The sequence below is a fragment of the Petromyzon marinus genome, unplaced genomic scaffold, assembly GCF_048934315.1.
Source record: "Petromyzon marinus isolate PM22_M1 ecotype Great Lakes invasive population unplaced genomic scaffold, UKy_Petmar_22M1.pri1.0 PM_G_Scaffold_53, whole genome shotgun sequence".
NCBI classification, from domain to species: domain Eukaryota; kingdom Metazoa; phylum Chordata; class Hyperoartia; order Petromyzontiformes; family Petromyzontidae; genus Petromyzon; species Petromyzon marinus.
This window is the reverse complement of record NW_027423006.1, coordinates 1,281,899-1,297,930: the sequence shown is the minus strand read 5'-3', so window position 1 is coordinate 1,297,930 and position 16,032 is coordinate 1,281,899. Positions and strand designations below refer to the sequence as shown.

The 16,032-nt window shown below is 49.5% G+C and overlaps 1 protein-coding gene across 1 annotated transcript in view; it reads right to left on the bottom strand.

The window, feature by feature from the left end:
* Positions 1–5,093: 5,093 nt before the first annotated feature.
* The window catches only part of LOC142917818 (protocadherin Fat 1-like), a 38,130-nt gene continuing 27,191 nt past the window's right edge, over positions 5,094–16,032 (bottom strand). The window contains exons 15-18 of the mRNA XM_076062184.1: positions 12,237–12,479; positions 10,890–11,267; positions 10,409–10,641; positions 5,094–9,597 (exon numbers count right to left, since the gene is read on the bottom strand). Coding sequence (XP_075918299.1) covers positions 9,556–9,597; positions 10,409–10,641; positions 10,890–11,267; positions 12,237–12,479 — 896 coding nt within the window. The 3' untranslated portion in view covers positions 5,094–9,555. The remainder of the gene's footprint in view (positions 9,598–10,408; positions 10,642–10,889; positions 11,268–12,236; positions 12,480–16,032) is intronic.

Below are 16,032 nucleotides of genomic sequence, written 5' to 3'. Positions count from 1 at the left end.
GTTTTTGGGTTAGATCGCGTTTATTTATAAATGTGTCGTAACCCTCCACCACCCGACACGGCCAATCAGCAAAAAAAGTGTCACGTTGACAAAAGACAAATAATTCACTACTTCAGCCCACCGGTGTGTTGAAGAGTTAATCCACATTTACAGTTTGAGTACGACGTTTCGCTGGTAAATACTTCCAGCATCATCGGGCAATTCGTCAGAATGGTAAAGCCCTCGCTTGCTCCCGGTTTTATATAGAGCAGCAGGGTGACGTCATCACTTAACTCATCAGGTGCAGTGATTAGAGGCGGAGGAGGGGGGGGTAATGTAATTATATAATCGATTAGTAATCAGTCATTGGTTATGATTAGTAATGAGTTGTAGATTAGTAATTCTTTAAATCAAAATGTAATGTGTATTATTTAATAATACGCTTCCAGGCCGCAATTCACTCGGATGACAACCGTCTCTTTTTCCGCCGTCACTATTATTCCATCGTTCCGTACACACAGTAATTCTCTTTGCGCTCCGCCAACTCGGACACTCCGATTTACTTCAGCATCGTCCGTGCATCCCCTTCCACACACAGTGTTTCTTCCTCTATCTCTTCACACACAATGTCTTCCCTTCTACACACAGTGGTTTGTCTTCTATCCCCTCACACACAGTATCGCCGCTATCTCTTCACACGCAGTGACTTCCCTTCCACACACAGTGGTTCTTCTTCTATCTATTCACACACAGTAGCCTGCCTGTCTATTCTCACACAGTGACTCCATCTATCTATTCACACACAATGACTCCATCTATCTATTCACAAACAGTGACTCTATTTTTCTCCGCTAATGCTAACTCTCCCTATTGCTATTTACTGTCTTTGGGGTTCGGCTCTATCTATTCTTCCCTAACATTGCCAGCTGTCCTCTTCACATCACTCCACCTCTCGCCAACAACTGCCCAGCAACAACTCTCTCTCCGTTCAAATCACCTCGCGTTTTATCCCCTTTCGCATTAGCTTTAATTGCCACATGGCTCGCTGGCCGTTTTCCGCCAGCCCGCACCTGTCCCCTTCATCAGACATTCAGACGCCACCACTTAACGCTAACAGCCTCTCGACCAATCACAGCCCTCGTGCCACGACTCCCTTAATTACTTCGGGTTGTTTACGCCACCCGTGACTCGACCACCTGTTCAACCTCATGTGACCCGTTCTCCTTGTCTGTCTGTATGTACTGTATGTGGCAAATTCCTTTGCGTATTGTTTACTCCACTACACATATGGATAACATAGACAGTCATAGTAACTACTGTGTAGGTTTTCACGGTTGTGCTGTATAACAATTAATAAGGTTAAATCTTGACTTCAAGCTTTCGTGACTTCAGGAATTCACACTCTTTGTGTCTTTCGGTAAAGTCACGTAGATAGAAAAATAATAATAAAAAATCACGACATTTCGATTGCAACACAAGCAATCGTCTTCAGGTGAAAAAATACTGCTGAGGTGATATTTCTCCTGCCTCAGCAGTTCTCCCGCTGTATTTTTTAACCTGAAGACGATTGCTTTGCTTTGCGTTGCGATCGAAACGTCGTGATTTTTTCATATCTACGTGACTTCACCGATAGACCCAAAGAGTAATGAATATGGTTGTTACATTAACCTAGCCGGCCAATCAACTAGAAACCAACTAGTAAATTCGACAACCAACTCCTCAATTCGGTCCACGTGCACGACTGTGCCATTGGCGTCTTGGCATCCACTCCAGGACCTGGATCAGGATGCGCTTTCACGCGAGATCCGAGTTCCTGTTGACAGCCCAATGGTGCTGGGTGTCACCTCCAGCGAAACGCTGAAGCAGCGATACATCTGGCTAACGTTTGAGTCACGTGATGCTTGTTATTCATTGCCTGTGTTCGGTTTTTCAACGCATTTTTACTCGACCTAACCCAGACAAAACCAATTATGAATAATAATGTTGGTCGTGAAAGCCCGACCCACTCACCGAAGCTGCCTAGCCCTCACTCAGCTACACTCCGACCTATCCACCCACCCAACCACTCGTACTCCCCGATTCTCACTCACCCACCTGATACGCTCACTCACCCACTCACTTAGCCACGCACTCTAGCACTTACCCGTTCACCCACCAACTCACCTGCCTACTTGCCCGTCCACTAATCCACCTACCCACAGACCTGCTTAAACCCACTGACCCACTAACTCACCCATCCACTCACTCATCTATATACCCACCCCTCATCTACCCATCCGCTCGCCAATGCACACCCACTCACTCATTCACTCACCCGCTTACTCGCCCCATCTACCACTCATCTACCCATCCACTCACCCACCCCCTCACCCAAACTCGCACTCACCTACCCGTCCACTCATCTAACCTCCAACGAATGTACCCAGTCGTTCACCCACCCATTCACCCAAATACACGTACACACACATACACACACATACAAAGACAAAGATCCCCCGTAGAGCCTGACCAGACTTTGGGACAAGTGCAGTCAGTGAGCAACTGTGAAGGCCGGCACGCCACACGAAGGGATGGGTGTCTAACACCACGCCCGGCCGCCTTTGTCTCCCTAACGTGGCGATGTTTACCCACCGTGCCGGGCCTTCGTTTTCAGGCCGAGTCTACCTAGGGGTAGACCCCGAAACTGGCTTCGGATAATGGTCACTCGTGTGTTGGTGGCCGTGATCGGAGTCGCTGGGATCATGAAATGAAACGCACGCACACGACCACTCACTTGCATCGCAAAACTCACTCGGCCGTGTTCACCCAACACACAGACTCGCAGACGAATGCAAAGCACCTCCAGAGTGCCTGCACGGACTGTTGTGGCAAGGGCTGTTAGCGAGCACCTATTAAGGCCGGCGTGGAACACGAGGGGTTGGTTTGGCCTGGCCAGCACCACGCGTGGACGCATTTGTCTCCGCCGGTATATTTTAATAAACCCGAGCAGGTACTTATTCAAGGCTGAGTTTACCTAGGCGAGACCCACGATAGTTCAGAAATCACTCTCCATTGATGGTAGCCGTAGTCGGGAATCGAACTCAAATGGCCCAGGTTTATAGCGCAGTGCGGTTCCGTCACCACGGTGCTTGTGCCAGGATAGGTGCACTCCGTCATCGTACACACACCAACACACACTCGCACACAAACACACCATCATACACTCACACACCATCACACACTCACCAACACACACTCGCACACACAAACTCACACACCATCATACACTCACACACCAACACACACTTACACAAATACTCGCACACACACACCAACACACACCATCATGCATACACACACAACCGCCATTCGCTACTAAGTGGCGGTAACGTCACCACGACGCTTGTGCCAGGCCATGTGCACCTTGAGGCCACGTAAAGTGTCGAACGCCCGCTGGCAGGTCACGGGGAGGACCCAGGTGCCATGGGTCGACTGAGATGACTGGCTGATGCACCACCTATGCCCCCTACTGTGCCAACCTGCTGTGCTATAGCCACCTGGTGCTCCGCTCGTTGTTGTGAGTGTCGCTCCTCCGCCCTCTGTTGTCGTTGGAGGGCGACTGCCTCGAACTGCCCAGTAGCGTCCTTCACGAACCTCCTCCATACAGGCCGATCTTAACACCGCTGGTACCAGTCATCGGCAAGTCCACTCAGCTCCACGTCCTCCTGTACCACATCACTCCACCTCTTCTCTAGCCCGTGCCGTGCCGGTTTAGCCCCCTCGATCCGGCCGAACCAAAGCTGTTTCGGCATGCGGTGGCTGGGCATGCGGGCTACATGACCCAGCCAACGCAGCCTTCCCTGCCGGAGGAGCTCACCGATGGGACCTTTCCCAGATCTTTCTAAGATTTGTGAGCTCCTCACACAATCCAGCCTGGTTAAACCCAGGATGGATCGTAGGCAGGCTAGCCTAAATGTTTCTAACTGGTGAAGATGTTCCATTAGGGGGGTCCACGTTTCGCAAGCGTAGAGAAGGGAGGGAATGATCATGGCCGAGAAGACCTGAAGCTTAGTGCGGAGCGACAGACCAGGTAGCTTCCACACAGCGTTACGCAACCGATGAAAAGATATTGCCGCTCGACTGATTCGGAGTGAGACCTCTGCTGTTAAACTGGAGCCGGTCATAAGCACACTGCCCAGGTATGGGAAACTCTCCACTCTCTCCACAACTGCCCCATCACCGATTGGGAGCTGTGGGGGTGGAGTGTACGATGGTACAAAATACCCAGGCAGGTGCTTAGTTTTGGTGGGGCTGATGGTAAGGCCCCATCTCTTAGCGGCACGCTCCAGTCTCAGCAGCAGCGTCTCCAACTCCTCCTCTGAATGAGCAGCTATTACCAAATCATCGGCATGCATAACGTGGTTGAGTAATAAGGAGCCATCCCTTTACCGCACCCGGGCATCGATCAGCCTCCCATTATATCTGTACCAAATGGAGATTCCCCCGGTATAGATATTGAAGGCTTCACGAACTACGTGGTCAAAATAGATGTTAAATAATGTGGGAGCCAGAGGACATCCCTGTCGCACCCCAAGGTGTACAGGGAATGGCTCTGACTCCCGGCTACGTAGTTTTACCCGGGCCCGCTCACCATCATGAAGGTCCTTAATGATCGTGAGCAGATGGTCAGGGACTCCAAAAGCACGAAGAACGACCCAGAGCCCAGGGCTACTGATGGTATCATAGGCCTTGACCAGGTCAATAAAGCAGAGATGTAGGTCTTGCTGGAATTCCCTACACCTCTGCTGTAGCAAACGGACAGAAAATATGGCATCTGTGTTGTATACGGCCCTTTTTCTAATTAATATCCATAAGAATATTTACGGATGCATACACAGATTTCTTTTTCCTTTCTTTCGTGACAAACAATATATATATTTTTTTAATAATGAATCAAACCCGTAAGCCAGAAACACGAAAAACCAGGTGTCGGTCATAAACAGGCCATATAGAGATATAAAGAAATAATAAAACTCTCAAGGCGAGGATGTAACAGCTATCGGCGAAAATCTCCAGATGAACAAGAGTTTGATGGGCCCCTTAGGAAAGGTCCCTCCGAGGTCAGAACACCAAGAGAGCAGACACCAGACGCCAACAGGGTAAATCGTATACATATTCTTTTCCTTATTTTCCAGTAAAACAACAAAAAAATTAAAAGGCAACAACAAGAATAAGATAAAATTAGCGATCCTAACGCTCACTCCAATTAAGAACAGGCCACCAGACACATCAGTTAATTATTATCCAATGATTAATTCGCTATCAAATGATTTTCACCTTTAATACTTTTACTGTTAAAACAAAGCTTGGAGCAAGAATACCGAGTCACATCAAAGGTTATCGAGAAGGAATGAGACAACGGGCAAACTTGCGAAAGAGTTTAAACAATATTCCAAGCAACCCCGACCACATTTGTCTCTCTCACAGCGCGGAGAAGCAGGAATTACACCTTATCACAAGGGGCCATCTGGAAAAGCCAGCCGGGTTTGATGAGGAGACACACCCACCCCACACACGGCAACCAGGCAAAGAAAGTTTTAAAGGAAATTGCAAAATAATATTAATAATAACAACGTGTTAACCTTACACGACATTCCATTATAGAACCTTACAGAACCAAGGGATATGGATTCCAACAATCAAGAAATGGACCTCTTAAACTCAGGATGATAATTATTTTTCTTTTTAATAATTCCATCATAACAATTCGAACCTCGGTAAAACCGAGAGGTGTCGGGAGGACGTAGTTACAAACACGAGTCTTGGCGAACATGGGACCAAATGGTATTTGAGAAATATAAGTCAAAAGTATAAAGAGGTGCTCCCGGCCACCTTTGTCTTTCCCTGCAGCACGTGATAAAATGCATACGCTCGGAAGAGCATCTTCACTTGGAAATAAATCAAATACTATGAATCACAAGCAGGATCATAACTGTGTATGATAAGATACCAACTGTGATGTGAAATGTTAAACTTTAAAAAATCTTAACCATTTCTTTGTGCGTCGGAACGCGAACGGAAAAGGGGGGGGGGGAACCCGCCCCTCTCTCTGGGTGGAGGGATCAGACAACCAGACGCCACCGAGATGAATCGAGGTGTCTGTTGTCTTGATGTTTATGGCTTGAGGAAAGACCCGAACAGGACCGTGTCATAAATGACACACACACAAACATACACACTGACACACGAACCCCCCCACCACCGACACACGAACCCCCCCCCACCGACATACGATCAGATCAAAGATAGCTCCGCCTCGTGAGGGGGAGCCGAGAAGGAGAGAGATTTTTGGCATAAAAAGGAGCCGTTTCAGCATTGAAAATAACTCATCAGCCCTCGGGGCCAACTCATCAGCCCTCGGGGGCAGCTCAACAGAAGAAGACTCATCTCAACTCAGCTCAACAGAAGAAGACTGATCTCAACTCAGCTCAACAGAAGAAGACTCATCTCTACTCATCTCAGCAGAAGACCCGCTCAACTCATCTCAGCAGAAGAGCAGCCATCACCGACGCCGGAGACGTCTCTACAACTCGCCGAATTGGCGACCCGCTGCCGCTGTTAGCGGCCAGCGCCACCACGAGCGAATCGTGAGCCTGCAATCTACAACCGCCGACGACGGAGCACCAGCGCGCCGCTGCGGGCGTGCTTCTAACGCCGTCTACCAGACGGTCATCTCAGCTACAACAACGCATCTACTCGTTCACCAACGTCCGTCGAGTCCGAACCAACTACTGAAAGAAGAATCAACTGATACGTATGATACACTGCCCCCCACTACACACAAACCAGACGTCTGCTTGACGCAAAGAATCGATTCCGAACATTGGCCTACTCTTTCACCACTCACACCATTCAACACACACACACACGGGTCATTAACAAAGCCTAAAAACCTCAAGCCATTGAACCATCCGTGATTGTGGAAACATCGCAACGACCGAGTGAATAATCCATCGTTTTTAAGAGTGTTCATAATTTTTCTCTGTAATATTGTGCTGGGGCTGTACTTCTAACCGCATAAATTACCAACTGACCCATTAACAAGGATTAATTCTTGGCACCTCACCACGGAGCGCCGCTCGCGGGGATAGAGAGCGGGTTCAACCGGTTCCCTGTCAGGGGTCTGGCCACAATTAATTAAAAGATTGGCCCGAGATAAGGATATCAAAAGGAAACATCGCCACCCATTGAGTCGCGTTGAGAAGTTGATTAGAAATACTTGAGTCGTTCGTTAATATTGTCTTTATGCATAATCTTGCTGGTATCCACGAATGAAATAACGAATTGAAACGCATAGTTGTGCCTCCAAGAATAATACTGGTTGTAGTGCCCCTGTCAACGAGTAGCGTTGCATAATAATCAGTCATCCTATTGTGAACAACGTGACAATAATTGCATTAAGGGCCGCGCATGATCAATGACCGAATGCTGTGTTGTGTGACAATTCAAGTAACGAAGCATTGTGGCCATCGAGTGGTGTTGATAAGGCAATTCGAAGTATTTCAGTCGAACGCTTTAAATTCATAATCGTTATGAATCAATGAACGAACATCAACGTGGTACTGTGCTGACGATTTCAAGCATAATAACTTCGCATATCAGGATGTATTAAGGATTGGATACGAATCAAAGACCAAGTGCTGTGTTGTGTAACAATTCAAGCATACGAGTTTGCATATTATAAAGTTAAGGTTTGATAGAATAGTTCGCATGTTTTTAATCTCTCTCTCAACAACCGATCGATTGCGTTACGCGTCGGGAATTAACCACAGGTGCCGCTATCGAGGTGAAACAACGCAATCGTGATGGTATCATGTTAACGCTGTGTTGAAATTCCAAAATCCCGAGATTGAGTTTTCATATTATCCAAAAATTAAAGTTAGCTAGAAATAAAATTGATTAAAGCAGAAGGTTTGTGTGTGATTCTTCCTGAAATTCTGCATAATATTGTTCTGCGTATGAGATCTGAATCCTGGGGACCTATCATAAGCACACTATCACCATACATAATCCATAACACGCATAATTCGTAATGTTCAATCGAGAGTAATCGTATCCTTATCGATAATACGGAATTAAAGAGCAGAGTCGAATCGACTCTCTCTCATTCACGCTCACAACGCCTGCGTCACTGCATACGATTAATTGCGTCATTCCAATTCATAACACAATCCTAGTCACCGAGGCTCGACCTGATAATCCATAACGACCAGCATTATCATAACCACGCCCACTCGCATTAATTAATACGATTACCTCTCGAATCAGCATAATTTATGCGCATAATTACACTGATTAACATAATTTCGGATAAATTATGCAAATCTCAAATTTCATTTAATTTTCATTATTTTCATCAATTTCCATAACACCTATATATACAACAACCACCCTTTCCTGAAACCGCATTGGGGCTCCGCAAGCCTTTCCTCAGCGTGCCTGGCAAGGCGATGTTGAATAATCCTTGCCAGGACCTTTCCCAGCACACTGACGAGTGAGATGCCCCTGTAGTTGTTACAGTCTGTGCGGTCCCCCTTCTTAAAGAGGGGGACCACCAGGGCATCCTTCCAATCCTGCGGAACCCGTCCAGTGGTCCAGGCTGTTGTTATGATGTCATAAAGGGCAGTTTGTGCACAAACGCCACCCTCTCTCAGCATTTTGCTTGGGAGATCATCTCTACCCGCTGCCTTTCCTGGTCTCAGACTCCGGAACGCCTTCAGTACTTCCTCAACAGATGGCACTTTAGCCAGCCACTCACAGGGGGTGACTTAGAAATAGGTTTTACCCTTTTAACTGGCACAAAAACTGACACCTTTATTCAAGGCATCGTGTTTGCAATAACCACAACACAAGCAGTCAAAATGCAAACAAAAGAGATGCTGTTTAATGGCACTCCGCTCCAGTGCAACGGGGGGGGGGGGGGGGGGTGGGGGGGGGTCGATGGTGCTCGCAGAGAATCCGAGGAAAGAACTGTCAAGGGAACGCATCGAGTTAATTTTACAGCGGACAGAGAGAGTAGTGCGAGCATCCAACGCACCGTTATCAGTGGCAAATTAAAAGATTTCGGGTTTAGTAACATCTACCAGAGCCGATGTGTTTCGAAGAAAAAACATTGAACAAAAAACAAAGATAAACAGCCCCTTACTCGGCGGGCAATCGGTTTTTTGTTTCCGCACCGCACAGCAAAATGCTAATTGTCTTGCAACACAAACAAAACGAGGAGGAGGGGCTTTAATTCAATGGCACCGGAGCACTGCCGTGGCAGCTAACGTTTGCCCGAGCCGAGCCACAAGTCCCCTCCGATGCTAACCGACAGCGGATACGTTGGAGGCGTGCGATCCTCGCCTGGCGGGGTGCATCCCCCAAGCGGCGACGTACAATTAGGCACCAACAATAAAACAACATCCGTCAGCCTCGAGTTGAGTGATCTGCACGCGGACACGCTCCCGCAACGAGCGAGCGAGCGAGGGGCTCCGTCGGTCAAACGTGGACCCGCCGCCCACCGGCCGGCAGCGGCGAGGACGTGGCAATCTCCTCCTACTCCTCCTCCTCGCTGCTGGCGTCGCCGGCTGCTCCGCTCTACGGATGATGCGACGGTGAAGGAGACAGACGGCGGTGGCACAAAACACAAAACACAGCAGAGAGAGACAGCTTCAACCACAAACACCGCAAGAGAGACAGCTTCAACCACAACCACCGCAGATAGACAGCTTCAATCACAACACAAACACCGCAAGAGAGACAGCTTCAACCACAACACCGCGAGAGAGACAGCTTCAACCACAACCACCGCAGATAGACAGCTTCAACCACAACACAAACACCGCAAGAGAGAGACAGCTTCAACCACAACACCGCAAGAGAGATAGCTTCAACCACAACACAAACACCGCAAGAGAGAGACAGCTTCAACCACAACACAAACACCGCAAGAGAGACAGCTTCAACCACAACACCGCAAGAGAGACAGCTTCAACCACAACACAATCACCGCAGAGAGACAGCTTCAACCCAACACTGCAAGAGAGACAGCTTCAACCACAACCACCGGAGATAGACAGCTTCAACCACAACACAAACACCGCAAGAGAGACAGCTTTAACCATAACACCGCAAGAGAGACAGCTTCAACCACAACACAAACACCGCAAGAGAGACAGCTTTAACCACAACACCGCAAGAGAGACAGCTTCAACCACAACACAAACACCGCAAGAGAGACAGCTTTAACCACGACACAAACCCTACCACCCACCATGATCATCATCATGCTGCTGCTGCTTCTGCTGGTTTAGTGACGACCTAAACGCGATGTTACAGGTTAACGCCGTCACCGTGACGACGATCTGACGACGACGTAACCGGCATCGTCACGGGTCGACGCCGTTACCGTGACGATGGCGTCACCAGGCAGGGCGTCCTCCTCCCCGACGACGGCGCTCTTCGCGGCGAACCGCGGTTCGTCGGTGACGTCCACGGTCACCACGGTAACGGCGCTCGGCGAGGTCGCCGCCCCTCCGGCGTCGTCGCCGTCGCCGTCGCTGGCGGCGGCGGCCCACACCGTCAGGTAGTGGTGGCGGCGCTTGTCGTAGTCCAGGGCCCTCGCCACGACGCTTATGACGCCTGGGGCAACACGGCACACACAGCACGCACGCACACAGCGCACACAGCACGCACGCACACAGCACACACACACACACAGCACACACACAGCACACACACAGCACGCACTCACACAGCACGCACACAGCACGCACGCAGCATGCACACAGCACACACACAGCACACACACAAAACGCACCTCTGCGTGATTCTATGGGAGACAGAGACCCAAGAGGGCCGCCGTCTGTGCCCCGTGCCGCGTCTCTCACCGAGCCTCCGGTCGATCCCGAACGCCCCGAGCTCGTTGCCGCTGGCGATGCCATAGCTCGGCGCGCCCGCCCCGCCGAAGGTGGCCGCCACGGTGACGACCGTGGTGCCCGGCGCCGCGTCCTCCGGCACGGTGACGCGGTAAGCCGGCCGCCGGAACGCCGGGGTGGCGACGTCATCGTCGTCACGGAGGGACACGGAAATCGCCGCGGTGGCGGAAGGCGCCGAGCCCCCCCCCCCGGCGCGGGCGAGCACCGTGAGGTTGTAGAGGGCACGGCGCTCCAGCGGACGCTTGACGACGATGAGGCCCGAACGGACATCGATGGCGAAGCGGTAGCCGGCCGAGTCCAGCAGAAAGTGAGTCACCCTGCGGCGGCGGCCTAAAACACACAACAACCGCCATTCGCCACTAAGTGGCGGTGGCGTCACCATGGCGCTTGTGCCAGGCAATGTGCACCTTGAGGCAGTCAAGTGAAGTGTCGAACGCCCGCTGGCAGGAGGTCACGGGGCAGACCCAGGTGCCACGGGTCGACTGACTGAGATGACCGAGATGACTGGCTGAAGCACCACCTGTACCGCCTACTGTGCCAACTTGCTGTGCTTTAGCCACCCGGCGCTCCGCTCGTTGTTGTGAGCGTCGCTCCTCCGCCCTCCGTTGTTGTTGGAGGGCGACTGCCTCCAACTGCCCAGTAGCGTCCTTCACAAGCCTCCTCCACAGAGGCCGATCTCGAGACCGCTGGTACCGGTCATCGGCAAGTCCACTCAGCTCCACGTCCTCCTGTACCACGTCACTCCATCTCTTCTCTAGCCCGTGCCGCGCCCGTTTAGCCCCCTCGATCCGGCCGAACAAAAGCTGTTTCGGCATGCGGTGGCTGGGCATGCAGGCCACATGACCCAGCCAACGCAGCCTTGCCTGCTGGAGGAGCTCACCGATGGGAATGTGTCCAGATCGCCAAAGCTAAAGATCCCACGTGTAGCCTCAGACTTTTGGGGCAAGTGCTGTCAGCGAGTAGCACCTATAAAGGCCGGCACTGTGGCACTCGAGTGGGTGGTTGGCCAGCACCACGCCCGGCCGCCTTTGCCTCCCTACTGGCGATGTTTACACACCGCACCAGGTACTCATTTGAGGCTGAGTCGACCTAGGGGAGGCCCGGGACCGGTTTAGATAATCGTCACTGGTGTTGGCCGTGAGCGGGAATCGAACCCCGGTCGCCGGGTTCGTAGCGCGGCGTAGCGCTAACCGCTACACCACCGCTCCCCATAATGTACACACTCACGTGTGTGTGTGTACGTCATCGTCGTCATTGTCATCATCTTCGTCGTCATCGTCAACTTCGTCGTCACCGTACCCAGTTCGGAGTCGACGGCGCGCGCGCTCGTCACCGCCGTCCCCACGCCGGCGTGGCGCCAACGCAGGGCGACGGCACGGGGGGGCGACCCCGCGAGGAAGCGCGGGGCCGAGTCGTCCATGTCCTCCACCCTCACGAGGACCTCCGCCCGGCAGGAGCGGCCGCCCCGGTCGTTCGCAACCACGGTGAGCGCGTGGACCGGGGCGGCCTCGTGGTCCAGCGGCGCCCGCGTAAAGAGCTTCCCTACGCGGGGCCACGCCGACAAGAGATGTTAACTACCTCGCCTGGTACGCAGGAGGTCGTGGGTTCAATCCATACCCCGACGACGCCTGCTGCTGTAAATTTGGAGTTTGCGTCTCTCTCATCATCATCACCACGATGGCTAGATGTTAAGTACCTCGCCTGGTACGCAGGAGGTCGTGGGTTCCATCCCGATGTTGTATATAGGCCCTTTTTCCATCTTAATATTAACAAGTAATTTTCCCATACATATAGATGCATATTTCTATTGTTTTTTTTATATAATGAATAAAAACAACACCAACCCAGGCCCTCAGCATGGTATGTGGAGGTCATGGAAAAGCCATTTACCATGACCTACTGACATGATTTTGACAGTTACAAACTCCCAGGGTCAAGGGAACAGACAGAGTGCAGAGCAGCGAATTGCAAGAGACTGACGTAAACACAAAGCCAGGGTCACTGAGAGTTTGTGCTAGCCGCAGACAGCCAAGCCAAACAGCCAACCATTTATCCTGCATTACTATTAAAGTAACGTACAGTTCGAAATTCAACAACAGGAATAGGCTAAATTATCGACCCTCACGCTCACTCCAATTGGCAACCAGACCACAAGCTATATCATGGAACCATCACCCATCTATTAATTCAATATGAAATGTTATTTCCATATTTTAATCATTTCTATACAACTTGACCCGAAGCATATGACAATAAGAATTTTCCTAAGTCTAAATGAATTCTCTAACCTCCAGACATAATAAGTAGAGTTAATATAAGGTTAGAGAGGAAAAAACAAGCGCACAGCAAAACTGCAAACGTAAGCTAAAGAGCCTGGAAAACCCAAGGGCGGGGGGAAGAGATGCTTGGAATGGCAGCGTGTCAGCCAAGACACCAGGCAAAGTTAAGTTAAAAAAAAATCACAATACAAAATTTCATACATAACATTAATGCTAACGCTGTTCACCGTAAACTATACTCCGCTTACACAACTTTGTTAAACATAAACTACATGACTTAAGTGATGTTAAACCCAGGGTCAGAGAGAGAAAGAGATCCCGGCCGTCTTTGTCTCCCAGCAGCGCGGGGTAGGAGTGTGCATACGCTCGGGAAAACACCTTCCCTTGACATGAGTCAAATACCACAATGGAAAGCTGACACAGACCTTGGGTTACATACAGAATCATGGCTGCGGGTGGTGCGATACCAAACTGTGAGGGATAAGTGTTAACTTTAGACCTTAACCATTCCTTTGTGTGTCGGGAATATGACATGCAGGGAGGGAAGCTTGCCCTCCCTCTCGCACCGGCAGACAGAGAGACGCCTTCGAGACGGTTTGTAACATGTTTGTTTTACTTTTGGTGGTTTATAGAAAGAGGACAACATATGGCGCAGACAAGGACACACATACGGATGGACACACATACGGACACGCATACGGACACGCGCTCCAGACCATGACACACCGCTAAATCAAAAGAAGCCCCACCTGGTGGGGAGGAGCCAACAGGAAGGATTTTGGCATAAAAGAGGACACTGCAGCATTGAAACCTCAGTTCGGGGGAACTCATCAACGGAGCTCCTCAACGGAGCTCCTCAGCTCCTCAGCTCACCAGCAAGGAGATCATCACCTCAACTGAGTTCGTCCGACGAGGCTACATGGTGCGAGTCAGCATCATCAAAAGTAGTAATGCAACGAACGTGCATCGCCAGCGCCGATTGCGCAACCGGTGTCAACACTCTACAACACCACCGAGCACGCTGCGAGCAAGCTGCGTGCGCCATCTACCGACCGAGTTCCACAACTGCAACAGCGTGTCAACTGCTCGACCTACGCCAACCTATTTTTCGATTTAAAGCTTTCGTGACTGCAAGGATTCATCTTCTTTGGTTCTTTCGGTAAAGTCACGTAGAATGAGAATAAAATAATAAATTAATAAAATAACACAATAAAATTATCACGACGTTTTGGCCACAACACAAGTGGCCTTCTACATTGCAGGGGTCACAAAAAAGATCCAGGTCCGATTCAACACAGTACATAAAATCCGTGATCTGGTTCCATCTGTAAAAGATGCAGTTCCAGACATACAGTACCCGGGCGTTTACAAACTAAAGTGCCTCTGTGGTAGTAGCTACATTGGAGAAACCAAACGACATATCTTGGACCGCATCCGGGAACATAAAGCAGACTTGTAACAGGGTAGAACGAACTCCTTTGCCGTGGCTGATCACTGTTATAATTCAGTGGGCTCACATGACATTGACTTCTCCAAGACGGAGGTTCTTTGCAAACCAACCGGCTACCATGAGAGATTCGTTCATGAGGCAATTGACATATACAAGCACAGAGACAATTTCAACCGAGAAGATGGATTCTGGCTTAGTAACCATTGGAAAGATGTTTTAAACCATTTCGGTTCTTAATTAATTGTATTTTACGATGACCTTGACCGCAGCTCTTTCGCTGGCATTGACTCTTAATACCTCTCACACCACGGTTAATGGTATGATTTACAACATGGAGTATAACAGCGCCTCGCAGCTGTCTCTCTCCCCCTTCTCCGTTTCGACCATGGATGAACTCGTCCGTCTGAACGGGGCACGTAGTTATCCGTGGTGCTGAAGTTGAGGGTAAGAATCCACCCATTTTTTCGCCATATAGCATTGTGATATATAACGACTTATTTCGATTTAAAGCTTTCGTGACGGCAAGGATTCATCTTCTTTGGTTCTTTCGGTAAAGTCACGTAGAATGAGAATAAAATAATAAATTGATAAAATAAAATAACACAATGAAATTCTCACGACGTTTAGGCCACAACACAAGCGGCCTTCATCAGGTGAAGGGACGAGACTGTCTGGAGGACAGTGCTGGAGCGAACAAAGCCACGCTCAGATCGCGACCTTTAAGCTGTGTGAAAAGAAACAAAGCGCCTTGAGAAAGGAATTAGCATAAAATTTAGCATTGAAATAGCTGAGTGATTAGCTTAACTGGTCACAGAAATGGCTATTTTAAAGTCAAAGCATACACATCCACAGAGGCACCCCTTGACAAAGGAATTAGCATAGAATTTAGCTTTGAAATAGCTCAGTGATTAGCTTGTGACTGGTCACAGAAATGGCTATGTTAAATTCAAAGCATACACATTCACAGAGGCACCTAGTACAAATCAAACAGGAGAATTTAGCATTGAAATAACTAGGAGAATTTAGCATTGAAATAACTGAGTGATTAGCTTGTGACTGGTCAGAGAAACGGCTATGTTAAAGTCACAGCCTTCACATCTGAGCTATTCACAGTAACTGGGTATACACTACACTATATAATGAATACTATATAGTAAACCAATAAAAAAACTAAAATATAAATTACCTCAATGTTATCAATAAACTCTATATATTCTCCAATCAGCTAAGCTACCATATCACAATGCTATATGGCGAAAAAAATGGGTGGATTCTTACCCTGAACTTTAGCACCACGGATAGCTACGAGCCCGTTCAGACGGACGAGTTCATCCATGGTCGGAACGAATTAATTAATCTCCCGTGA